General features: G+C 38.7%; 1 protein-coding gene across 2 annotated transcripts in view; it reads right to left on the reverse strand.

Moving 5' to 3' along the window:
- The window catches only part of PTPRU (protein tyrosine phosphatase receptor type U), a 264,849-nt gene that overhangs the window by 32,558 nt on the left and 205,883 nt on the right, over nt 1–26,408 (reverse strand). Inside the window, exons 19-22 of one of the 2 annotated variants that reach the window (XM_053707078.1) lie at nt 14,189–14,206; nt 13,768–13,804; nt 5,496–5,593; nt 3,761–3,877 (exon numbers count right to left, since the gene is read on the reverse strand). In XM_053707078.1, the coding sequence (XP_053563053.1) occupies nt 3,761–3,877; nt 5,496–5,593; nt 13,768–13,804; nt 14,189–14,206 (270 nt within the window). The remainder of the gene's footprint in view (nt 1–3,760; nt 3,878–5,495; nt 5,594–13,767; nt 13,805–14,188; nt 14,207–26,408) is intronic. The other variant, XM_053707080.1, reaches the window with a different exon arrangement.

The raw sequence follows: 26,408 nt of genomic DNA on the forward strand, positions 1-26,408 counted from the left end.
GCATAAAGCACCCGCCCATATGTGTACTATGCTGAATGTCAACCCCTGGCCAATAGGAGCACTGAAATATCGTCACTTAGTTCTCCAATGCGGTGGTAGTATTGAACCGCACACCCTCCAAATGTCAGAGATAATAAACTACTGCTACGATCTGGGGCGCCATGCTAACTTAAACATAGAGCAAATTACTGGGGATAAAACATAAAAGAAAAACAAAACGCATACATACATCAGAGTCTACATTAACCCAAACGTGATAACCAATGTCACCGCCACAAATCAGCACTTAGTATTAGGCAGCATTATCCACTAGGGTTGTATATACAGACCTAGCGCAACTATGACAGTATTGTGATCATAAGTCTCATTCATCAACAACCCCAAGACGGAGTGGAAGCAGCACATAAATATGATAAGGAGCTTAAATATAAACTGTAATAGTAAATTATCATGAACCATTGAGTCATAAACCCAGTATGTTTAATTTGGTCACAATCAAAAACAGTAATATTGTACAAGCCGAAATATAACAAAACCGAATGCCCACAAAAGTATTGAGTGTCCTGAGATACCCACACCTAGGAGCCCCACCAGCAATGTGAACGTCAAAAAAAGGGCGTCCAATGAAACAAAAAAGAACAGAAAACCAAAAAGGACAAAAGCCAAAAACTGTGCACCATCCATGGTGATTTAATCCATCTGTGTCACCATGTCATATAGAACGTCACCAACTTAAGAGCATATCATTATCCACACAAAACAAAATACGTGGCCTGTTATGTAATTATAATAAACAAGAACCAAAAATCATTCCGTAAAGGAATAGCATCAGAAGCTCTAACTAAACCTTCTGCTATTCAGTCAGAGACACCGACATTAGGTTAGATGTATCATGGAAGGGGTAGAAATTCCAATCATGTCTTGCAAACATATATAACATAACATACTCGAATAGCCCTAGTAGAAACTACAACTGTCCAATATTTAACCAAATTGACAGTGGACCCAAAGAATGTGAAATATGTTAAAAACCAAATTAAAAACACTAGTACGGCCAATTACATTTATGGGAACAAAATAACTGAAAAATCCTAATCATGTTAACTGTAGTAGAGAGTAAATACAAAATTACTTCTAAAAAAATGAAAGAAAAAATGAAAGAAAAAAAAAAAAAAAGAGAAAAAATCCAATCTGAAAAATTGCTCATTAAAAATAAAAATAAATCATATGAAAAATTCCTCATCTAAAAAAATTAAATACAAAATTCCTCGTTGGAGCAATCATATGGGGCATCAAAATGATAACAGAAATAGTAATAATAAAAATAATAATAAATGAAAATGTACTTTTTGAAAATTGAGAAATCCAAAATATATCAAAAATAGGACCAAAAGTAAAAATAAAAAATTGAAAATGTTGGGATATCACCCAACCATAAGATCATGGACTCTCATCACAGATCAGCTTCAATGGATTCTCTCATAAATTAGAGGTAGCATTGCCATCCAGTATGGACATTGAGACCTCTCGGTTGTGTGGTTCCAAGTTCATAGATCCATCTTGCTTCTTTTTTCAACAGGATAGCCACCCTGTCACCTCCTCTTCTTAATCTCGGAACGTGGTCAATAATCCTGAATCTCATGTCCGTGACAAAATGTCCCGATTCTAGAAAGTGGCGGGCCACCGGTTGGTCAGATTTTCCGTTATTGATAGCAGATCTAATGCTATACCTGTGATTTGCCATCCTAGTTCTGGCATCATCGGTTGTCTTACTGATATAATATTTGCCACAAGGACAATTCAGCAGATACACAATGTGTGTGGTAGTACAGGTCACAGCATATTTGATTCTGTATTTCTTTCTACGCTCGAGATGTTGGAACTGTGTACCGGTGATCATTGCGTTGCAGGTAACACATCCAAGACATCTATAACAACCAGCTTCTTCCAAGCCAAGTCTTCTGTGTGTTTTCAATCTTGTCAGTCCTCATCAAGAGATCACGCAGACTACGACCCCTTCTATAACCAATCCGTGGTGCATTCCATTTCTTGAAAGGCAAAGTATTATCAGCCTCTAGAAGTTTCCACTAATTTTTTAAAGTTTTGACAATCAAGTTTTTGTCAGGTGTAAAGGTGGTCACAAATGTCATTTGTTGTGTCTGCAGAAGCTCCGGAATTGTGCTTGACTCATGTGTATTGGCCAGTGTTTGCATATCTGTCAGCAATTTACAAGCGTATCCTCTAGCCTTTATAAGGTTGCCATTTTTTGATTGTTGTTTGTCAGAGGAAGGGACTGTTTGTTGTCCCGAAACGTCACAAAATAAAGTTTTTTTCTCACAGATGACTGAAGCCCAGTGAGTGCTTATTCTATTTTGAAGTTATTGGCTATACTTACAGCACCCTGGCGGTTGAATACGGATGGTGAGAGTGCATACACCTAAAAAAACAAAATATCTATCTATATACATATAATATTAAAAGAAGAATGCTATTTAAACAATTTCTTAATGCACCTTTGGCTTTAGTGCACCTTTGGGTTAGAGTTTAAGCATAAGCTAGAACAGGGTTTTGTAGCGCACCCCATAGAAGTCTATGGGGAGAGGAACTTAGCGCAGCTTTGCTATCTGACCTCCAGATGTTAGCATGCCTGAGGCTTTTTACTTTAGGGTCAACTTTTAATTTTCAACTTGTACTATGGACACAAAAATAAGAGCGCTATTGGTTTATCTTAAGTGGTGTTAGCGCTTTAAGGGACACTCAATCATAATTAAACTTTCATTATTCAGATAGAGCATGCTTTTTTAAACAACTTTCCAATTTACTTCCATTAACAAAATGTGCACAGTCTTTTAATATTTAAACGTTTTCAGTCACCAGCTCCTACTGAGCATGTGCAAGAATAAGTGTGTCTGCATTTGTGAATGGCTGATTGCTGTCACATGGTACGTGTATGCATTTGTGATTGGCTGTCAGAAAAAAAATCTACTACTCATTTGAAGTTCAGACTAAGTGCTATTGACTGGTCCTCCGCTTCGTGCCATCTTCACACCGGATGAAGATAGAAGATGATGGATCCGTCTGGAAGAAGACCTTCTCTGCCGGAATTCAGGAACAGTGATTAACTATTTGAGGCTTAGGTTTAGCCTTTTTATTTTAATTTTTGGGGTGTTATATTTTAGATTAGGGTTTCTTGGGGCTTGAAAACGAGCTGATTGCACTTTTAAGGGCAGTAAAAGAGCTGAATGCCCTTTTAAGGGCAATCCCTATACAAATGCCCCTTTAGGGGCAAGGGGTAGTTTTTTTTTTTTTTTAGTGTTAGTTTTTTTTATTTTGGGGGGTTAGGTGTTTTTTTTTTACTGTTAGGGGGGACAAAGTATTTGGACAAAGAGCTGTTCAACTTAGGGCAATGACCTACAAAAGGCACTTTAAAGGGATATTGGTGGTTTAGATTAGGGGGTGTTTTTATTGGGGGGGCTTTTGTATTTTCATAGGGATTAGGCATAAATGTTCCGGTTTGTAAGCTTACATTCCTGCTTTTTCAAATAAAGATACCAAGAGAACAAATAAAAATTGATAATATGAGTAAATTAGAAAGTTGCTTAAAATTGCATGCTCTATCGGAATCATGAAATAAAAAAAATTGGGTTCATTATCCATTTAAGTAAAGGCTTTCTGCTTGGTTGCCAAAGATCCAAATATGTATAATGGAAAAAAAAGCTATATTTTATTGGCCTTTATACAAACAAACTGTATCTCTCACCCGCTCCAGAGTGAAGGTCCTCACAGCATATTCTGCCAATGTCTCTGTATTAAGCAAAGTGATTCGAATATCTCCATATGTCTCAACAGAATCTGGCCAATATTTGCTGCATTTCACCTGTGTGGGGAAAAAAGTGTTCAAAGTGAAACAACTTTCTATTAAAATACATTCATGAGATGAACAGAATTCAGGATAGAATTAGACCTGCAGCTGTTCATGTGTTATGTATGTTTCATGAATTTTTTAAAGAAGGTATCCTGCCACTCTAGCCAAGGGTTAATCCTACGTCCTGCAGTGTGACCAGATGGGAACGGTGGGCAATAGTATCAGTGGAGGCCAGAAAACCTGATTATTCTCTCAAATGCTTTTGATTTACTCCTTTAGCAAAATATTTTAAATAATCTTTTGGAGAAAGGAAAATGATGTGCTGAGTAAAAAAGTGTTTAAAAAAACTATTCATAAAAATTATGCAATACAACAAGCAATCAAAAACATGTCAAATAACCATAAAACAAGTTGCTTTATATATTGGAAAATGTATAGTATATTAGATAAGTACAAATGCCTTTATGTAGTAAATATGTCAGCTCTTTTTAATAGTTACATTTTTCTACGTTTTCCTCATACTGGAAAGTCGTAAAATATGCTTAGATATTACAATGTAACACTACATAAATTAAAAAATATTGCAAGTCACAAAATAAATGTTTTATTCAAGGAATAATTTAAACTGCATTTCCATTTAAAACTCCTGTTTAAGCCGAGCAACATCTATCAAGCATTTTTCATTTCCATTTTTAATTAAAATTTAAAAAAAAAGGGATGGTGCCTCTTTGGCCCGATTGCGTCAATATTTCCAGAAATGTTATTTATCTCAACACTCCCAACAGTATAACATAGGAAGGACATATAGAAAAATGATTTGTTCTCGTACTGAAAACTGATGGTTAGACACAATAAGACAGACTAAAGCAATTACATCAAATTTACATCAGCAGTGTTTGAGAGGGGTGCTGAGGGAAGACCTTAATGAGTAGGGAAAATGAGACGAGCAAAGGCCACACAAAATCGTTACTGATAATTGAGATTTATGAGAAAACACACATTTCGAAAAAATGATCAGATGTAAGGAACATTGTTCTTAATTATCTATCAAAGCAACAGAGGGATGCTGCTAAAAACGCTAAGCATGCAGGGGGAACATTAGTATATCATCACTTTACATAATGACTCACTGTACCTCCTACCTCTCTATATAATATCTCCATATGACTTCCACTACAACTCACCCCATATATTCTCGTTCTACTCTTATCCCGCTAATCTTTCCACATCTATTCCTGTATCCTCTTCCTGTGTCTCTATATAATCTTTTTCAACTCCAGTAATACCGTATAACATATCCCATGCAATATTTCCATACAACCTCATCCTCTCTCTCTACATAACCTCTCCATATAACTCATTCTATCCATATAACCTCTCTCTATATTTCCTACAATCTCTTTATATAATTCCTGCATACACATGCTATATAAATATGCCTACATGGAACATTTTCCCTTTAACTCCTCTTATCTTACAATAAAACCTATATCTATATCTTATTCAGCACAGAGCCTCTTCCTATAACCCCTCCTGATCTAAGATACACCCTTCAATTTCATGAAATATAATTTTTCCTGTGTATAACCCTCACCTATTGCTGTATACATCTGTCTCATTTGCAACTTACCCTCCCAACTTCCACCAGTTTAGTGATCATCACAATACTGGAACAGTGCTCCTGCCAAACCATTCTCCAAAAATCATAGATCATGTCCTGTTTGGGACCTGCATAAAACATAGTTGGACAAATACATAAAGCTGAGAAGCCAGAAAAAAATTACTGATAAACGCTTCAATTTCAAGGTGATATCACATGAAGGATTATCAACCTCCAACAATCTTGGAGGGATGGAAACATCAATATGCCAATGTCTTTAATGGTCACCTAACCATTAGAATTGCCCTGGCTCTAACTTAAAGTGAAAGTCAATCCTAGCGTTTGTGAAACGCTAGGATTGACCATTACAACAAATAAAGGGGACTTTCACTCATGCTCAGGCAGCCCACGGCAGAACGCTGTTTTGCTTGAGAGGTGACATTTTCACATCTTAGCCAATAGCCGTGCGGGAAATACGCAGATTTCCCCACGCTATTTGCTAAAAGATGGAAATGTCACCTCTTATCAAAACAGCGTTCTGCCGTGGGCTGCCTGAGCAGCTCAGTGCGGCAAACGCTTGAAACAAATAAAGGAGCTTTCCGCATGAAGTATTTATACTTCATGAATGAAAATTCCCTATATTTGTTCCAATGGTAAATCCTATCGTTTCACAAACGCTAGGATTGACTTTCACTTTAAAGTTTACATACAATAAATATGAAATAAAGCATATGTGTAAATAAACAAACATAACACAAGTGTTGTATACCGTAACAACTGTTGGTGCTAAGAAAGGTTGTCAAAAAAGCCAAATATCAAGAGAGATTGTGGCACTGATAGGGAAGTATAGTTTTCTAATACTACCCATACTATCCCTATTGTAAAAGGGTTTGCATACAAAATAAATGTCATCCATCATTTTGTTCACAAAAACCTATTTTCCTTCTCTATTGAGATCAGTTAGGAACAAAAATATATTAGCTACTATAGTAATCAACCAATCACAATGCAAAATGTAACAGGGTTAGACTTCTGAAGTCTGGGGTATGGATTTCCAATTCACATGGGAATTGCAAAAACATGGGCAAAATAAATTGTCATGTATCAGATCCGCTCATTGCTGTGTCGCCGCGGCTCACGGATCTCCTGTCTCACGTCACGTTGCCTAGCAACGTGACGCGGTATCTGGCACTCCTCCTGACGTCAGAGTCTCCCTGCCTTCAAATCTCGGCGGGAGATCTTACTCGGGGCCCGTTTGTTCTCTCTCTTCATGCCGGACCGGACCTGAGTGAGTAAAGTACAGATGTCTTTTCCTTCCCTGCCAGACTTTCCTTGCCTGAATACCTCTCTGTATGTTTTCTAACCTGCTAAAAGGAATTCCACTCTGTTTGTTTGCTAACCTGCTTAAGGGGACATCTGCTTTATCAAATCTGCTAAAAGGAATACCTCTCTGTTTGTTTGCTAACCTGCTTAAAGGGACATTTGCCTTATTCAAATATGCTAAAAGGAATACCTCACTGTTTGTTTGCTAACCTGCTTAAAGGGACATTTGCTTTATTCAAATCTGCTAAGAGGAATATCTATCTGTTTGTTTGCTAACCTGCTTAAAGGGACATTTGCTTTATTCAAATCTGCTAAAAGGAATACCTCACTGTTTGTTTGCTAACCTGCTTAAAGGGACATTTGCTTTATTCAAATCTGCTAAGAGGAAGACCTCTCTGTTTGTTTGCTAACCTGCTTAAAGGGACATTTGCTTTATCCAAACCTGCTAAAAGGAATACCTCTCTGTTTGTTTGCTAACCTGCTTAAAGGGACATTTGCTTTATCCAAACCTGCTAAAAGGAATACCTCTCTGTTTGTTTGCTAACCTGCTTAAAGGGACATTTGCTTTATCCAAACCTGCTAAAAGGAATACCTCTCTGTTTGTTTGCTAACCTGCTTAAAGGGACATTTGCTTTATCCAAACCTGCTAAAAGGAATACCTCTCTGTTTGTTTGCTAACCTGCTTAAAGGGACATTTTCTTATCCAAACCTGCTAAAAGGAATATCGCTCTGTTTGTTTGCTAACCTGCTTAAAGGGACATTTACTTATCACCTGCTAAAAGGAATTTCACTGAGTTTGTTAATTAATCTTCTTAAAGGGACATTTGCTTTCATCAATCCTGAGTGGGTCACGTCCTGGATATTTCTCAGTGTGCTAGCGTGTGTTTTACTTTTCATGCTAGCAGTTGGGTTGAATCCTGGGCTGATCCTTTACGGCTGACATAAATAATGAAGGTATACATATGAAGAGAGCAGCGCTCAAACCAGGAAACAAACAACAGTGTAATAGCTTGTTCTATGGCTGGTTACCACCCCAGGAGATTACTCTTCATTGCCCAGAATGTGAAAGTCACATGTTGGGCAAAAAGAGGCTGCTTTTGGGGTGGTAACCAGCCATAGAACAAGCTATTTCTTGCTCCTTGGTTAAGCTCTTCTCTCTTCCTGTGTATGCAGATTATGCTGTTAAGGAACAGTCTCCCCTAGGGGTGATGTCGGCAATCCAGACGTGAACCTGTTGTCCAATGTGCCAAGATAGATATGGCTTCACTTACAAGACCCACACTAGTCATGTCTCTAATTCAGAAAGGGAATGTATTGTATATCATGGCTGGACTGTACTATTTAGTTAAGACCAGGCTAATATACAGCAGGAAAGTCCTTCTCTGTTAAAAACACAGGCTGAGCAAAAAGAAGCTGCCCCTGGTGTAGTAACTAGCCATAGAACAAGCTACTACACTATTGTTTATTCTCTGGTTGGAGGGCTTCTCTCTTTTTGCATATGCAAATATTGAAGGTATATTGCAACTTATTTTTGTACTACACATAATTAAATATTTCCTCATAATTACTTCTTCCTTTGTCTTGCTAAAGCAAGCGATATGTTAAATAGGAAATATATTTATCAAGCTACGGCGGACAGGAGCATACATATGATCCCCTGTCCGCCGCACAGAATTCCCAGGTGGAATTTAACATTACACGCAAGAGCTATTTTGCTTGCTAGGAAGCAGCAAAGCCACATTTGTGATTTAAATTGTGAAGGATGGAGAAGGAGGTGGGAATTAAATGTTGGGCAAGGGATCTGGGAGGGGGAGGGAGATAGGGTATTGAGGGGGGCAGCTATACTACAGAAAAGTTTTAAAAAAATAAATAAAAAGCATTTTTGGGGGGCAAACTCTGTACTGGCAGACAGCTGCCAGTACCCAAGATGGCGGCAAATAGGTAGAGGGGGGAGGGTTAGAGAGCTGTATGAGGGGGGGATCAGGGAGGTTGGGGGCTAAGGGGGGATCCAGCACTGCAGAATCAATATATTAAAAAAAAAAAAAAGTTGTTTTATTTTATTTTAGTACTGGCAGACTTTCTGCTAGTACTTAAGATGGAGGTGACAATTGTGAGGTGGAAAAGGGAAGAGAGCTGTTTGAGGGGGGTTAGGGAGGGATCAGGGGGTGGGATGTGTCAGATGGGAGGCTGATCTCTACACTAAAGCTAAAATTAACCCTACATGCTACCTAATTAACCCCTTAACAGCTAGGCATAATACAAGTGTGGTGCACAGCGGCATTTAGCGACCTTCTAATTACCAAAAAGCAACGCCAAAGTCATATATGTCTGCTATTTCTGAACAAAGGGGATCCCAGAGAAGCATTTACAACCATTTGTGCCATAATTGCATAAACTGTTGGTAAATAATTTCTGTGAGGAACCTAAAGTTTGTGAAAAAGTGAACAAATTTTTTTATTTGATCGCATTTGGCGGTGAAATGGTGGCATGAAATATACCAAAATGGGCCTAGATCAATACTTTGGGTTGTCTACTACACTACAGCTAAAATTAACCCTACAAGCTCCCTAATTAACCCCCTCACTGCTGGGCATAATACATTTATGGTGCGCAGTGGCATTTAGCAGCCTTCTAATTACCAAAAAGCAATGCCAAAGCCATATATGTCTGCTATTTCTGAACAAAGGGGACCCCAGAGAAGGATTTACAATAATTTGTGCCATAATTTCAGTGAGAAAAAGTTAGTAAAAAGTTAACATTTTTTTTAATTTGATCGTATTTGGCGGTGAAATGGTGACATGAAATATACAAGAGTGGGCCTAGATCAATACTTTGGGTTGTCAACTAAAAAAAAAAAAAATATATATATATATATATATATATATATATATATACATGTGAATGGTTATTCAGGGATTCCTGACAGCCATAGTTACATTGTAACACTGATATCTAAGTTTGAAGAAAAATAAAATGGTTTTGAAATAGCAAAGTGCTACTTGTACTTATTGCCCTATAACTTGCAAAAAAAAAAGAAGCAAAGAACGTGTTAACATTGGGTATTTCTAAACTCAGAACAAAATTTAGAAACTATTTAGTATAGGAGTTTTTGGTGGTTGTAGATGTGTAACAGATTTTGGGGGTCAAAGTTAGAAAAAGTAAATTTTTTACATTTTTTCATCATATTTTATCATTTTTTATATAAAAATATATGATACTAGTCCTAAAGCCCTTTTTGCAGTACAGCGGTTCCACCCCTTGCTCTCTCTCTATTACCCCTCTATTTAGCTCTCTCTCCCCCCCTCTCTATTTTGCTCTCTATCTCCCCCCTCTCTTTTGCTCTCTCTCTCCCCTTTCTTTTGCTCTCTCCCCCTCTCTTTTGCTGTCTCTCTCCCTCTCTTTGGCCGTCTCTCTCCCCCTCTTTTGCTCTCTCTATCCCCCCTCTTTTGCTGTCTCTCTCCCCCTTTCTTTTGCTGTCTCTCCCCCTCTCTTTTGCTCTCTCCCCCTCTCTTTTCCTCTCTCCCCCCCTCTCTTTTGCTCTCACTCCCCCTCTCTTACTCTCTCCCCCCTTTTTTTTTGCTCTCTCCCCTCTCTCTTTTGCTGTCTCTCCCCTATCTTTTGCTCTCTCTCCCCCTCTCTTTTGCTCTCTCTCCCCCCCCCCTCTCTTTTGCGCTCTCTCTCTTTCCCCCCTCTCTTTTGCGCTCTCTCACTCTCCCCCTCTCTTTTGCTCTCTTCCTCCCCCTATCTTTCCCCCCTCTTTTGTTGTCTCTCTCCCTCTCTTTTGCTGTCTCTTTCCCCCTCTCTTTTGCGCTGTCTCTCTCCCCCTCTCTTGCTCTCTTTCTCCCCTTTCTTTTGCTCTCTCTCTCCCCCCCTCTCTTTTGCTCTCTCTCCCCCTCTCTTTTGCTCTCTCTCTCCCTCTCTTTTGCTCTCTCTCTCCCCCTATCTTTCCCCCCCTCTCTTTTGCTCTATCTCCCCCCTCTCTTTTGCTCTCTCTCTCTCCCTCTCTTTAGCTCTCTCTGTCTCCCTCTCTTTTGCTCTCTCTGGCTCCCTCTCTTTTGCTCTCTCTCTCTCCCTCCCTTTTGCTCTCTCTATCTCCCCTCTTTTGCTCTCCCTCCCCCCTCTCTTTTGCTGTCTCTCTCCCTCTCTTTTGCTCTCTCTATCCCCCCTCTTTTGCTCTCTCTCTATCCCTCTCATTTGAGCTCTCTCTTTCACGGCCGCACGGCCCCACCCACATCACACCCGGTCCCATCTGCGTCATGCCGGCCCCACCCCCTGTCATGCCCGGTTGGCCCCAGATGCCACTGCAGGTTAGTCTGTTGAAGGCCAGGTGTGTTTGTCCTCACGCAGTCTCTACTGCGCATGACAGCTTCGGACAAACACACTTGGCCTTTTATATTATAGGATGATGAAAATAATGGTATCTTTAGAAAGTCCATTTAATGGCGAGAAAAAAAGGTATATAATATGCGTGGGTACAGTAAATGAGTAAGAGGAAAATTACAGCTAAACACAAACACCACAAAAATGTAAGAATAGCCCTGGTCCTTAAGGGTACGAAAATTTAAAAATGGTCTGGTCACTAAGGGGTTGAAAGAACACTAAACCCAATTTTTATTTTTCATGATTCAGATAGAGCATGCAATTTTAATTAACTTTCTAATTAATTTCTATTATCACTTTTTCTTTGTTATCTTGGTATTTTTTTTAAAAATCAGGGAGTAAGCTCAGGAGCGTACACGTGTCTGGAGCACTATATGGCAGCAGTGTTACAAAAATTTTATACATCTTCAACAAAGATTACCATGGGAATGAAACAACATTAATAATAGAAGTAAATTGGAATAGTTGATTTGATAAACACACTAAAGCAAATACTGATACATGAAGAGTATTAAAGGGACATGATATTCAAATGGTGAAGCACATGAAAGTGATTCAGCATAGCTGTAAAAAGCTGACTAGAAAATATTACCTGAACATCTCTATGTAAAAAAGGAAGATATTTTATCTCAGATTTCCAAAGTATTCACACTCCAATGTAAAGAGACTTTAAGCAGCCAGTCAGGATGCTTGTCCCAGAACTTGCAAGGGAGTCTGGATCTGTCATGTACAGGCACAGTCATGTTATTTTCCAATTCAGTTTAAAGTGAAGGTAAAGTTACCATTATCAAGATCCAGGATATCATAAATCAACTAAATTAAATAGTACTTTCATTCATGAATCGTCATCAATCTATGTAAAAACAAAGTTATATCCAATATTTATCCATTTTCGAGTGTACACTAATGCAACCAGTTGTTTGTTTGTTTTTTCCTGCTGATCATGTTTCTGCATCAGCCAACTGAAATTCTGGCCGTTAGGTGGCCATCAGTACACGTCACCCGCCTACTTTATCCTGTGCGCATACACGATTGTTCTCTGCACCGACGCACGCTCACAATTAGTGCATGCATATTGGAGAGATCCAGGAATCCCCCATAAGAACCAGAATCTCGCGTGCGCATAATACATTGAAATCGTCGATTGTCGCATGCGCTATTTCACAAAGCCTTGTGAATGCGCTCTGGGCTGAAGTAGAAAGCGGGTGGGACCGTTCTATATGTCAACACACAAGAAAAGAAGCATTTAATCTCTGGGAGGAGTCAGACATAGCACCCGTAAGAAGATATCAATTTATATATCTTCAACATTAAATTTTTTTTAAAAATTTTTTTTTAAGTTGGCGATTACTTGCAAACTATAAAAACTTAAACTTCAGTTTAAGTAAGTTCTATGAAATCTCATAAGATACAGCAAAGCATCACCTCATCACTGCTGATGCTGATTAGCTATTATTTTTGTTTTTTCCAATGTGCAGCTGGACAGCAGCTGAAGTATAACCATTTACACAGCACTGGTGAGCTGAAGACATTTTAAGGGAAAATATCTTTATCTTCTTATACCTTTTTTACATAGAGATGCTCGGGTGATATTTTCCTGTCAGCTTTTTACAGTTCTACTGCATCACTTTCAAGTGATTTAGCATATGAGTATTATGTGCATTTAACATGGTAAAGCCGAACAGTAAACTAAACTAGGTTTAAAACACGATTCTTAGATTTATATTAAAATTGTCCACAAATTTGTGAATGTGTTCAAATATAAAAAGAAAATGAATAGAATTTGCCAATTAGTTAAAAAAAAATAAAAAGAAATGACTATAGTACAATGGGTCGATGGAAAGAATCCCTAATAATTTTGGAATTGTTTCAGAGCTGACTGTTTTGTGCAGATTCATGAATCTTTATTTAAATCCATTGCCTCTGCAGCTACTGTACTCGGTCAGCTGGAAATGGCAGAAGTGATTTTCCTGAAAAAGCAAAGTATGGTATAGATTTACATTCTGGACTAGACTTGCTACACATGAATTCTTTTGTGGAGAAAGAGTTCTGCTTTATTATCTTCAACACCAGATACTGATGGTCCTTTACATCTAACAGATCATTAAGACACTCTTGTTATTTCACACATATTTCAGATTTCTGCCTCTATTCTCGATTTCATTGCTGAACCTTGAAATCAGATTTCATTGTCTAAAAAGATGTGGAACCTCACTGGCAACATTATAATCACAAAGCGGAGACTGTCCGCGTAAAATATTACCCATGTAAAGTTCATATTAAACATAGTTTATCTTCCTCTGCACAGTGAGTTGCTTCAGAGTCTGCACTCATGCATCAGATAGGGCCACACACAGGCTAACCCATTACAGATTGGCTCAGGGACCACCTATAGACAGAGTGAGCATGCTGAAGCACAATATGTGCCAAAACCCAACATAAATACTTAAAGCAAAAGAACAATTAAAATGTAAAAAATGTATATATGCAGTAGGCTCTAAAAGTCTAACTCCACCATCACCAATGGGTGTTATTTGGTGACTTATTAAACATTGACCTTGTATCCTACAGGTCACTGTCATTAATTTACTTTGCTTACCTTGTGTAGCAATGAAATGGTTTGATCGGTGGTAACCCTAAAAAAAGAAAAAGAGGGAGAAAAACACTTAAGTTCTATGAAATATAATATATAACTGATATAAATGTGTATACAAGCTGGAGAAGAGGAGGCATATGCAAGTAAGAGAAAAAGGAGTGAAAAGATGTAAGAGAAAAGAAGTAGGTAAGACACTATCACTGTCATAAATTATGGATGAACTGAATATTCCATGATTAATAAAGTGGAAGGAAGGGCCAAAGTATAAAAGACACAGGCATCAGCCAATCAACTGGAAATTCTTGTAAATAGAGCATGTTGATTGGCTGACCTAATGTCTCCTTTTTATAGCATCATTCCAAGGGCAATATGGTACCTCTTCATGAAGAGAGGTGAAGAATAGGGGCACCGGTTTGATACTCACTTCTCTGTTTATCCGGATCTACAGGTGATCCCATAGAGAGAAAGAGAGCATGAGAAGAGGAGAGTAAGGTCCACATTCAGTAGGGCAGAAGTGAAAAATGGGTTGAAGATGGTAGACAAAACAAAACAAAAAATGGGAGGAGAAAGCAGCAGAAGGAAAACATTCAACAGGATGACTCAACATGAGAGAAAATGTCAACAAAGGCAGAGATGAAATGAGGGGAGAAAGAGAGAAAAGAGGGGGGCAAGCACACAGAAAAAGGGGGAAAGAAAGGAAAAAGATGTATTAGCAGAAAAAAGAAAAATGAAAAGCATAAAAAGCAGAAGATACTACTCAGATGAGATACAGAAATTAAAACACACTGGTTATTTTTTTCTCTCTACTAAAGTAGCTACAAAAATGTTTTTTTCTTCTCTGTACAAAAAGATAATCTTGTGTACTGCTTCATATGAAAATGCACTGCTTGCTGCTTCTTGAGTTAAAAGGAGAGATCTTCCACAAAACTAATTATTCAGTCAGTCGAGTGACATTTTTTCTGATATATTACAATATAAATGACTATTTTAACTGAAAGGTTAAAGAGACATAAAACCCAAATTTGTTCTTTCATAGTTCACATAACATAATTTCTCATTCCACTTGTACCAAAAATGTGTTAAAGGGACAGTGCACTGTAAATTTGGTTTTCCTTTAATTTGTTTCTAGCAACTTGCTAGATCAGCTGCAGAGTATAAAATGTATGAGCAATTGTTTTTTAGGTTATTTTGTGTATATGAAATAGCCGATTTTGTTTTTTAAAAACACAACCCATTACAATGGGCTGAGCTTGCAACGAAATCTCAGCTCCTTAGCTTATAACTTTCTATACACACAAATGCTTTCACATCTTATCTCTGTATGTATACCAAAGCTCAATATTTAGAGAGAAAAGTTGAAGATTAAAATTGTATTACTTATTTCTTCTACCCCTCGCTGGGAATGTAATTTCTTCTGTTGACACAGCTTTTCTATAGCCAGCACTTAAAGGGATATTAAACCCAACACTTTCCTTTCAAGATTCAAAACGTGGAATTTTAAACAACTTTCCAATTTACTTCTATTATCAAATTTTCTTCCATCTTCTTGATATATTTTGTTGAATTGCAGGGATGGAATTTCCGGAGTGTCCATGTCTTGAGCACTATATGGCAGCATTTTTGCAAGAATGTTATCCATTTGCAAGAGCATTTGATGGCAACACTACTTATTTCCATGTAGTGCTCCAGACACCTACCTAGATATCTCTTCAACAAAGAGCATCACAAGAAATAAGCAAATTTGCTTACTGCCGTATGGCTAGCACCACTATTGGATAAGAGGTGGAAATGTACCCTCATGAAAAAAAATCAATTTAACAGTGGGTGGGTGAGTGGCCGATAGGGGTTATTTTAGTAAAATAATGAACAAAATAAAGGAATGTTTTCACACACATTCACTTCATGAATGTTCACAAATTAAGAAATAAGGTCCATTTAATTTATTCCATAGATACAGGTTTGTGTTTCATAAATGCTAACATTTACTATGACTTAGGTTTTGAAAAGTTCAGTATAAGTGGGAATGCAGCTATTTTAAGTGACAAAATAAAGGTAAAGCACCTGCTAGTAAACAATTTAAAACACTCCAATAGGTAAAATGGATAATTGTGAACAAATTAAAGAGGGAAAAAATGTACAGTACACCGTCCCTTTAAGTGTAACCCTTGACCATGTTTTGATTTCATTTCTAAGAATGTAGGAATTTGTAGAAGAAAATAAATGCATTATAGTATGTTGCTTAGAAACTTTAACAAAAACATAATTTATGCTTACCTGATAAATTTATTTCTCTTGTAGTATATCCAGTCCACGGATCATCCATTACTTATGGAATATATTCTCCTTCCCAACAGGAAGTTGCAAGAGTCCACCCACAGCAAAGCTGCTATATAGCTCCTCCCCTAACTGCCATATTCAGTCATTCGACCGAAAACATGCAGAGAAAGGAAAAACCATAGGGTGCAGTGGTGACTGTAGTTCAAATGAAAAAATTACCTGCCTTAAAGTGACAGGGCGGGCCGTGGACTGGATACACTACAAGAGAAATAAATTTATCAGGTAAGCATAAATTATGTTTTCTCTTGTTAAGTGTATCCAGTCCACGGATCATCCATTACTTATGGAATACCAATACCAAAGCTAAAGTACACGGATGATGGGAGGGACAAGGCAGGTACTTAAACGGAAGTTACCACTGCCTGTAAAAAAAACCTTTCTCCCAAAAATAGCCTCCGAAAAAGCAAGGTATCAAATTTGTTAAATTTGAAAAAGTATGAAGCGCAGACCAAGACTCTGTCTTGTAAATCTGTTCAACAGAAGCCACATTTAAAAAAGGCCCAAGTGAAAACCACAGCTCTAGTAGAATGAGCTGCAATCCCTTCAGGAGGCTGCTGTCCAGCAGTCTCATAAGCTAAATGAATTATGCTTTTTAACCAAAAAGACAGAGAGGCTGCTGAAGTCTTTTGACCTCTCCTCTGTCCAGAATAGACAACAAACAAGGTGAACGTTTGATGAAAACTGTAGTAGCTTGTAAGTAAAACTTTAAAGCACAAACCACGTCCAATATTGTGTAATAGACGTTCCTTCTTTGAGGAAGGATTAGGATACAAGCATGGAACAACTATCTCTTGAGTGATGTTCTTGTTAGATACCACCTTAGGAAAAAACCCAGGTTGGTACGGAGGACTACCTTATCCGTACGAAGGACCAGATAAGGAGAATCACATTGTAACACAGATAACTTGGAGACTCTACGAGTCGAGGAAATAGCTACCCAAAAGGAACTTTCCAAGATAAAGATTGATATCTATGGAACAAAAAAGGTTCAAACGGAACTTCTTGAAGAGCCTTAAGAACCAGGTTTAAGCTCCATGGTGGAGCAACAGTTTTAAACACAGGCTTGGATCTAACCAAAACCTGACCAAATGTCTGAACGTCTAGAATACCTGCCAGACGCTGGTGCAAAAAAATAGACAGAGTAAAAATCTGTCCCTTTTAAGGAATTAGCTGACAACCCTTTTCTCAAAAACATCTTGGAGAAAAGATAATATCCTGGGAATCCAGGCTTTACTCCATCAGTAACCCTTGGATTCATAACAATCAGATATTTACACCATATCTATGTTCAATTTTCCTAGAGACAGGCTTTCATGTCTGTATTAAGGTATCAATGACTGACTCGGAGAAGCCATGCTTTGATAACATCAAGCGTTCAGTCTCCAGGCAGTCCATCTCAGATTGATTCTATTTAGATGGTTGAAAGGACCCTGAGGTAGAGGGACCTGTCTCAGAAGCAGAGACCGTGATGGAAAGGATGACATGTCCACCAGATCTGCATACCAGATCCTGCGTGGCTATGCAGGCGCTGTCAAAAACACCAAAGCCCTCTCCTGCTTGGTCTTGACCTCCGAAGGAAATCCCACTCCCCCGGAAGAAAAGTCTGACGACTTAGAAAATCCACCTCCCAGTTCTCAACACCTGGGATATGGATAGCTGATAGACAAGAGTGAGTCTCTGTCCAGTGAATTATTGTAAGACTTCTAACATCACTAGGGAACTTCTGTTCCCCCTTGATGGCTGATGTAAGCCACAGTCGTGTATATTGTCCGACTGAGTATGATGTACCTCAGAGTTGCTAACTGAGGCCAAGTCTGAAGAGCATGGAATATCACTCCCAGAATATTTATTAGAAGGAGGGTCTCCTCCTAAGTCCACTATCCCTGAGCCTTCAGGGAGTTCCAGACTGCATCCCAACCTAAAAGGCTGGCATCCATTGTAACAATTGTCCCATCTGACCTGCGGAAGGTCATACCCTTGGACAGATGGACCCGACATAGTCACCAGAGAAGAGAATCTCTGGTCTCTTGGTCCAGGTTCAACAGGGGGACAAATCTGTGTAATCCCCGTTCCTCTGACTGAGCATGCATAGTTGCAGCGGTCTGAAATGTAGACGTGCAAACGGTACTATGTCCCTTGCCGCTACCTATTAAGCCGATTTCATTCATGTACTGAGCCACCGAAGGGCGCGGATGGGATGAAAAACACGGCAGAAATTTAGAAACTTTGACAACCTGGACTCCGTCAGGTAAATTTTCATTTCTACAGAATCTATCAGAGTCCCTAGGAGGGAAACCCTTGAGATTGGGGATAGAGAACTCTTTCCTTGTTCACTTTCCACCCATGTGATCTCAGAAATGCCAGTACTACGTCCGTATGAGACTTGGCAATTTGGATGTTTGACGCCTGTATCAGGATGTCGTCTAACTAAGGGGCCACTTCTATGCCCCGCGGCCTAAGGACCGCCAAAGCGACCCCAGAACCTCCATAAAGATTCTTGGGGCTGTAGATATCCCAAAGGAAAGAGCTACAAACTGGTAATGCCTGTCTAGAAAGGCAAACCTGAAAAACAAAGGTGATCTTTATGCATCACAATGTGAGGATAAGCATCCTTCAAATCCATTGTAGTCCTCTATTGACTCTCCTGGATCATAGTTAAGATGGTACGAATAGTTTCCATCTTAAATGACGGAATTCTGAGGAATTTGTTTAAGATCTTTAGATCCAAAATAGGTCTGAAGGTTCCCTCACCTTGGGAACCACAAACAGATTTGAGTAAAAACTCTGTCCCTGTTCCTCTCTTGGAACTGGATGGATCTCGTACACAATGTAAGAATGCCTCCTTCTTTATCTGGTTTGCAGATAATTGTGAAAGGCGAAATCTCCCCTTTTTTGGGGGGGGGGGGAATCTTTGAAATCCAGAAGATATCTCTGGGATATAAATTCCAATGCCTAGGGATCCTGGGCATCTCTTGCCCATGCCCGGGCGAAGAATGAAAGTCTGCCCCCTATAGGATCCGTTACCGGATAGGGGTCCGTTCCTTCATGCTGCCTTAGAGGCAGCAGCAGGCTCCTTGGCCTGCTTATCTTTGTTCCAGGTCCAATTGTCTCCAGACCGCCTTGGACTGAGCAAAAATTCCCTCTTGTTTTGCCTTAGAGGAAGTGGATGCCACACCTGCCCTGAAGTTTTAAAAGGCACGAAAATTAGACCTTTTTTGGCCCTTGATTCCTATCCTGAGGAAGGGCATGACCTTTTCCTCCAGTGATATAAGCAATAATCTCCTTCACACCAGGCCCGAATAGGGTCTGCCCCTTGAAGGGAAGTTAAGTAGCTTATTTATTAAAGTCACGACAGCTGACCATGATATAAGCCATAGCGCTCTGTGCGCCAGTATAGTAAAAAACAGAATTCTTAGCCGTTAGTCTAGTCAAATGAACAAAGGCATCAGAAAACAAAGGAATTGGCTAGCATAAGCTTGTCAAATATATTCATCCAATGGAGTCGCTAACTGTAAAGCCTCATCAAGAGACTCAACCCAGAACGCCGCAGCAGCAGTGACAGAAGCAATGTATGCAAGGGGCTGCAGGATAAAACCCTGTTGAATAAACATTTTTTATCCATTGGATCTAAAAAGCACAACTGTCCTCGCCAGAGGTAGTGGCACGCTTAGCTAGAGTAGAAACTCTTCTCTCCACCTTAGGAACTGTCTGCCAGAAGTCCCGTGTGGTGGTAACTATTAGAAAACATTCTTCTAAAAAATAGGAGGGGAAGAGAACGGCACACCTGGTCTATCCCATTCCTTATTAAAAAAAATTTTTTTTAGTAAACCTCTTTAGGTATTGGAAAAACATCAGTACACACCGGCACTGCATATTATTTATCCAGTCTACACAATTTCTCTGGCCCTGCAATTGTACACATTCATTCAGAGCAGCCAAAGCCTCCCTGAGCAACAAGTGGAGGTTCTCAAGCATAAATTTTAAATGTAGAAATATCAGAATCAGGTTAAATCATCTTCCCTGAGTCAAAAAAATCACCCACAGACTAAGCATATTGTGAGGTAGTATCATACATGGTTCTTAAAGCGTCTGTATGCTCTGTATCTACCCCCAGAGCTATCTGCTTTCCTTTAATTTCAGGTAGTCTGACTAATACTGCTGCCAGAGTATTATTCACCACCTTTGCCATGTCTTGTAAAATAAACGCTATGGACGCCCTTGATGTACTTGGCGCCATTTGAGCGTGAGTCCCTGAAGCGGGAGTCGAAGGGTCTGACACGTGGGGAGAGATAATCGGCATAACTTTCCCCTCGACAGAATCCCCTGGTAAAATAAACGCTATGGGTGCCCTTGATGTACTTGGCGCCATTTGAGCGTGAGTCCCTAAAGCGGGAGTCAAAAGGTCTGACACGTGGGGAGAGTTAGTCGGCATAACTACCCCCACGACAGAATCCTCTGGTGATAATGTTTTTAAAGACAAAAAATGATCTTTATTGTTTAACATGAAATCAGTACATCTGGTACACATTCTAAGCTGGGGTTCCACCATGGCTTTAAAACATAATGAACACAGAGCTTCCTCTATGTCAGACATGTTAGAACAGACTAATAATGAGACTAATAAGCTTGGAAAACACTTTAAATCAAGTTAACAAGCAAATATATAAAACGTTACTGTGCCTTTAAGAGAAACAAATTTTGTCAAAATTTGAAAAACAGTGAAAAAAGGCAGTAAAACAAACGAAATTTTTACAGTACATGTAATAAGGTAACAGAGCATTGCACCCACTTGCAAATGGATGATTAACCCCTTAATGCAAAAAACAGATCAAAAAAACGACATAGACGTTTTTAAAAAACAGACACAACAAAACTGCCACAGCAGAGCTGTGGATTACCTTCCCTATAAACGATTTTGGAAATCTTTTTAGCCCTTTAGAAATGTCCTGTAGTATTCATGGGACTGCTGAGGGAATCTGGATAATTCATTTTGTAATTTTAAATGCGCAAAAAAGCGCTAAATTAGGCCCCTCCCACTCATGTTACAACAGTGGAAAGCTTCAGTTAACTGTTTCTATGCAAAATTTAAGCCAGCCATGTGGAAAAAACTTAGGCCCCAATAAGTTTTATCACCAAACATATGTTAAAAACGATTAAACATGCCAGCAAACGTTTTAAAACACATTTTTACAAGAGTATGTATCTCTATTAATAAGCCTGATACCAGTCGCTTTTACTGCATTTAAGGCTATACCAACATTACAGAGTTATCACCAATGTACGTTAAAAAACGATTAAACATGCCAGCAAACGTTTTAAAACACATTTTTATAAAAGTATGTATCTCCATTAATAAGCCTGATACCAGTCGCTATCGCTGCATTTAAGGCTTTACTTACATTACTTATGTATCAGCAGTATTTTCTTAGTCAATTCCATTCCTAGAAAAATATTTTACTGCACATACCTTATCTGCAGGAAAACCTGCACGCCATTCCCCCTCTGAAGTACCTCACTCCTCAGAATGTGTGAGAACAGCAAATGGATCTCAGTTACGTCTGCTAAGATCATAGAAAAACGCAGGCAGATTCTTCTTCCAAATACTGCCTGAGAAAAACAGCACACTCCGGTGCCATTTAAAAATAACAAACTTTTGATTGAAGAATAAACTAAGTATAAATCACCACAGACTCTCACGACCTCCTATCTATGTTGAGGCTTGCAAGAGAATGACTGAATATGGCAGTTAGGGGAGGAGCTATATAGCAGCTTTGCTGTGGGTGGACTCTTGCAACTTCCTGTTGGGAAGGAGAATATATTCCATAAGTAATGGATGATCCGTGGACTGGATACACTTAACAAGAGAAATGGTTCAATAGACTGGCTTAACTTGTAACTGTGATGGACTCTGCAGACTCAACCACAACAGAAACACACACACACACACACACACACACACATATATATATATATATATATATATATATATATATATTTATTAACTATGTTATAAACTAACTAATTTACATCCAATATATATATATATATATATATACATATATATATATATATATATATATATATATATTTGTGGGTTTTAAACACAGTTATATAAATTATGTATTTTGAGTTATTAATTTAATAAAAAATCTTTCAGTATTTAATATTCATATTTATAGATACATTTTATTAGTAGAATCAACATAATTCTTAATTATTTACATTAAATGATTGGATAGTTGTGTGTTTTAAATGTTTTGTTTAACATTTTGAAATGTTAGTCATCAAGCAAATTCTGACCCTTTACACCTAGGAGAGGCTGTATAAAAGTTGCTGCATACTACAAGATGAATGCTATTTATAAGCTCAATTTAAAATATGAGTATATTACTGTTGTTCGACGGTCAAATACTTGATTGTGAGGCAAAAACAACTGTCCTCTGCTGTGCAAAACAAAAATCCAACAGCTTTGTAAACTGTATGCAGATTTTACTTTTATCAACAGACATTTAATGGATAAGGGCCGTTAACAACAAAGATAGAATCTCATGCCTTTGGAGTCAATTTAAGTGCGAGCGGACATGATACGCTATAGTGGATAATGTCCGCCGCACATCGATAAATGCAGACAGCATGCGCTGTCGGTATTTATCATTGCTTGTGCAATGCCGCTCCCTGCAGATTCTCGGCCAATCAGGGGGTGTCAATCAACCCGAGTGTATGCGATCGGGCGGATTGATATCTGCTGCCTCAGAGGAGGCGTACGAGTTAAGGAGCAGCGGTCTTAAGAACACTGCTTCTTAACTCCTGTTTCCTACATTCAGGGCCATTTGGCCCTTGTTAAATCGGCCCCTTTGTGTTTAAAGGGATATGAAACCCAATTTTTTTCTTTCATGATTCAGCTTGGACATGCAAATTTAAACAACTTTCTAATTTACTCCTTTAATCAATTTTTCTTCGTAGTCACCAATAAGCAAGCGCTACCCAGGGTTCTGAACCAAAATGGGGCAGCTGCTAAGCTTAAATTCCTGCTTTTTCAAAAAATGATACCAGAGAACGAAGACAAATTGATAATAGGAGTAAATTAGAAAGTTGTTTAAAATTGCATTCTCTATCTGAATCATTAAAGAAAAAAAATTGGTTTTCGTATCCCTTTAACCCCCACAAAGGGGTTAGAAACATAGCTTCAAAAAATAAAGAAATACTCTCATTCATTGCAGCTCCCAAGAATGACTTCACCCATGTGTTTAAACAGGAAGTACATGTAATTTTTGCATCAGAATGTTCATTAATATTAATATTCATATGGAGATTATATGGTTAATTCATAACAGAGATATTATGCCCCACACACAAAACTCTGGAAAATGTGAGAATAGTTTAAAAAAGTGCATAAAAACTTTTATGGATGTAAATCAGTAGCGTGTTTCACTTCACACAACATATAGAATTGTTTCTTAACAAAATTAATTCTTAAAGTCAATGCATTCTGAATCATTAAAGTGAAGAGAGAAAAATACAGTACAAAAGAGTAAGTTTGTGTCAGTATATTCCATTAAAGATTGAAACATTGAGTCATTTGTTGGTACCAATTAAGGGCTAGATTACAAATGGAGAGCTATCATTTGCGTGCGAGCGACATTGTGTTTTTGAGGCCATTTGTGCTCAAGTTAATTCCGCTCGTATTGCAAGTTGAAAGTAAATGTTAACGTGTGAACACAATCGAGATTTACGCTAGAAAGATTGCTGCAACCTCAGAGCTCTGGTTTACTGTTACGCTTGAATAAAAAATTGCACAAAACACATCAAAAATACATTTAAAAGTACAGTTACCCTCATAATAACACTCATAAATATTATTTAAAAAAATATTGCATAAAAAGTTCTAGGGACTCAAAAATATGAGGTCTCAGGTATTAGGAAAAAAAGGCTGCAAAGGGCTTTAACATAGAGATACTGTACATACAGTGGGGCAAAAAAAGTATTTAGTCAGCCACCAATTGTGCAAGTTCTCCCACTTAAGAAGATGAGAGAGGCCTGCAATTTTCATCATAGGTATACCTCAACTATGAGAGACAAAATGTGGAAACAAATCCAGACAATCACATTGTATGATTTGGAAAGAATTTATTTGCATATTATGGTGGAAAATAAGTATTTGGTCAATATCAAAAGTTAATCTCAATACTTTGTTATATATCCTTTGTTGGCAATGACAGAGGTCAAACGTTTTCTGTAAGTCTTCACAAGGTTGTCACACACTGTTGCTGGTATGTTGGCCCATTTCTGCATGCTGATCTCCTCTAGAGCAGTGATGTTTTGGGGCTGTCGCTGGGCAACACGGACTTTCAACTCCCTCCAAAGGTTTTCTATGGGGTTGAGATCTGGAGACTGGCTAGGCCACTCCAACACCTTGAAATGCTTCTTACGAAGCCACTCCTTCATTGCCCGGGCGGTGTGTTTGGGATCATTGTCATGCTGAAAGACCCAGCCACGTTTCATCTTCAATGCCCTTGCTGATGGAAGGAGGTTTGCACTCAAAATCTCACGATACATGGCCCCATTCATTCTTTCATGTACACGGATCAGTCGTCCTGTTCCCCTTGCAGAGAAACAGCCCCAAAGCATGATGTTGCCACCCCCATGCTTCACAGTAGGTATGGTGTTCTTTGGTTGCAACTCAGCATTCTCTCTCCTCCAAACACAACAAGTTGTGTTTCTACCAAACAGTTCTACTTTGGTTTCATCTGACCATATGACATTCTCCCAATCCGCTTCTGGATCATCCAAATGCTCTCTAGCATACTTCAGATGGGCCCGGACATGTACTGGCTTAAGCAGGGAGACACGTCTGGCACTGCAGGATCTGAGTTCCTGGTGGCGTAGTGTGTTACTGATAGTAGCCTTTGTTACGTTGGTCCCAGCTCTCTGCAAGTCATTCACTAGGTCCCCCCGTGTGGTTTTGGGATGTTTGCTCACCGTTCTTGTGATCATTTTGACCCACGGGGTGAGATCTTGCGTGGAGCCCCAGATCGAGGGAGATTATCAGTGGTCTTGTATGTCTTCCATTTTCTAATTATTGCTCCCACAGTTGATTTCTTCACACCAAGCTGCTTGCCTATTGCAGATTCAGTCTTCCCAGCCTGGTGCAGGTCTACAATTTTGTTTCTGGTGTCCTTCGACAGCTCTTTGGTCTTCACCATAGTGGAGTTTGGATTGTGACTGTTTGAGGTTGTGGACAGGTGTCTTTTATACTGATAACAAGTTCAAACAGGTGCCATTAATACAGATAATGAGTGAGAGGAGCCTCTTAAAGAAGAAGATACAGGTCTGTGAGAGCCAGAAATCTTGCTTGTTTGTAGGTGACCAAATACTTATTTTCCACCATAATATGCAAATAAATTCTTTCCAAATCAGACAATGTGATTGTCTGGATTTGTTTCCACATTTTGTCTCTCATAGTTGAGGTATACCTATGATGAAAATTACAGGCCTCTCTCATTTTCTTAAGTGGGAGAACTTGCACAATTGGTGGCTGACTAAATACTTTTTTGCCCCACTGTACATATACATTTCTAAATATGGATATGTATGTATATATTAGGTATGTGCTTTTGGATCCTTCGTGGCGATCAAAATGCAGAAGTAAGCATAGTCTAATGTTTTGCAAATTTAAAGGCTTATAAGAAATGCTATTTTGCACCATATGTCAATTTAATGCTGAATTTAATACAAAAACACAGAATGCAAATTATATGCAGTAGAAAAAAAAGTTATGCAGGGAATACTACAATCATGCTGAATATACTATAATGCACTTATGGTTTCAATGAACTATCAGTATTTAGTAGGGTAGCCTTTATTCTTTAAAAACGCATCACAGCGACGTCTCATTGAGACAACAAGTGTTTGAAGCTCTGCTTTCGTTATTACGTGGTGCCAGGAAGCAATTATAGCCTCAATTAATTGCCTTTTTTTGATCAATGCCTCATTCGTACAAGGCTTTTCAAATGGTGACACAAATTTTCTCTCGGGTTCAGGTCAGGGCTGTTTCCTGGCCAGGTCAACAATGGAATGGACTTTCTTGTGAACCACTGATTGCATTTTTTTCTTTGTGGCAGGGAGCTGAATCCTGCTGAAATAGAAATGGTGCATTGTTGGGAAAGAGATCCCTGATGGAAAGTAGCAGTTTGGTTCCAGGATGGTGTCAATGTATTTTCTTTTGTTCAACGTGCCGTCGATTACATGAAGGCGGCCAACAACATTTGCTGCCATATATGCCCAAATTATAACGCTTGTTGGTTGCT

The sequence above is a fragment of the Bombina bombina genome, chromosome 3, assembly GCF_027579735.1.
Source record: "Bombina bombina isolate aBomBom1 chromosome 3, aBomBom1.pri, whole genome shotgun sequence".
In the NCBI taxonomy this organism is placed as follows: domain Eukaryota; kingdom Metazoa; phylum Chordata; class Amphibia; order Anura; family Bombinatoridae; genus Bombina; species Bombina bombina.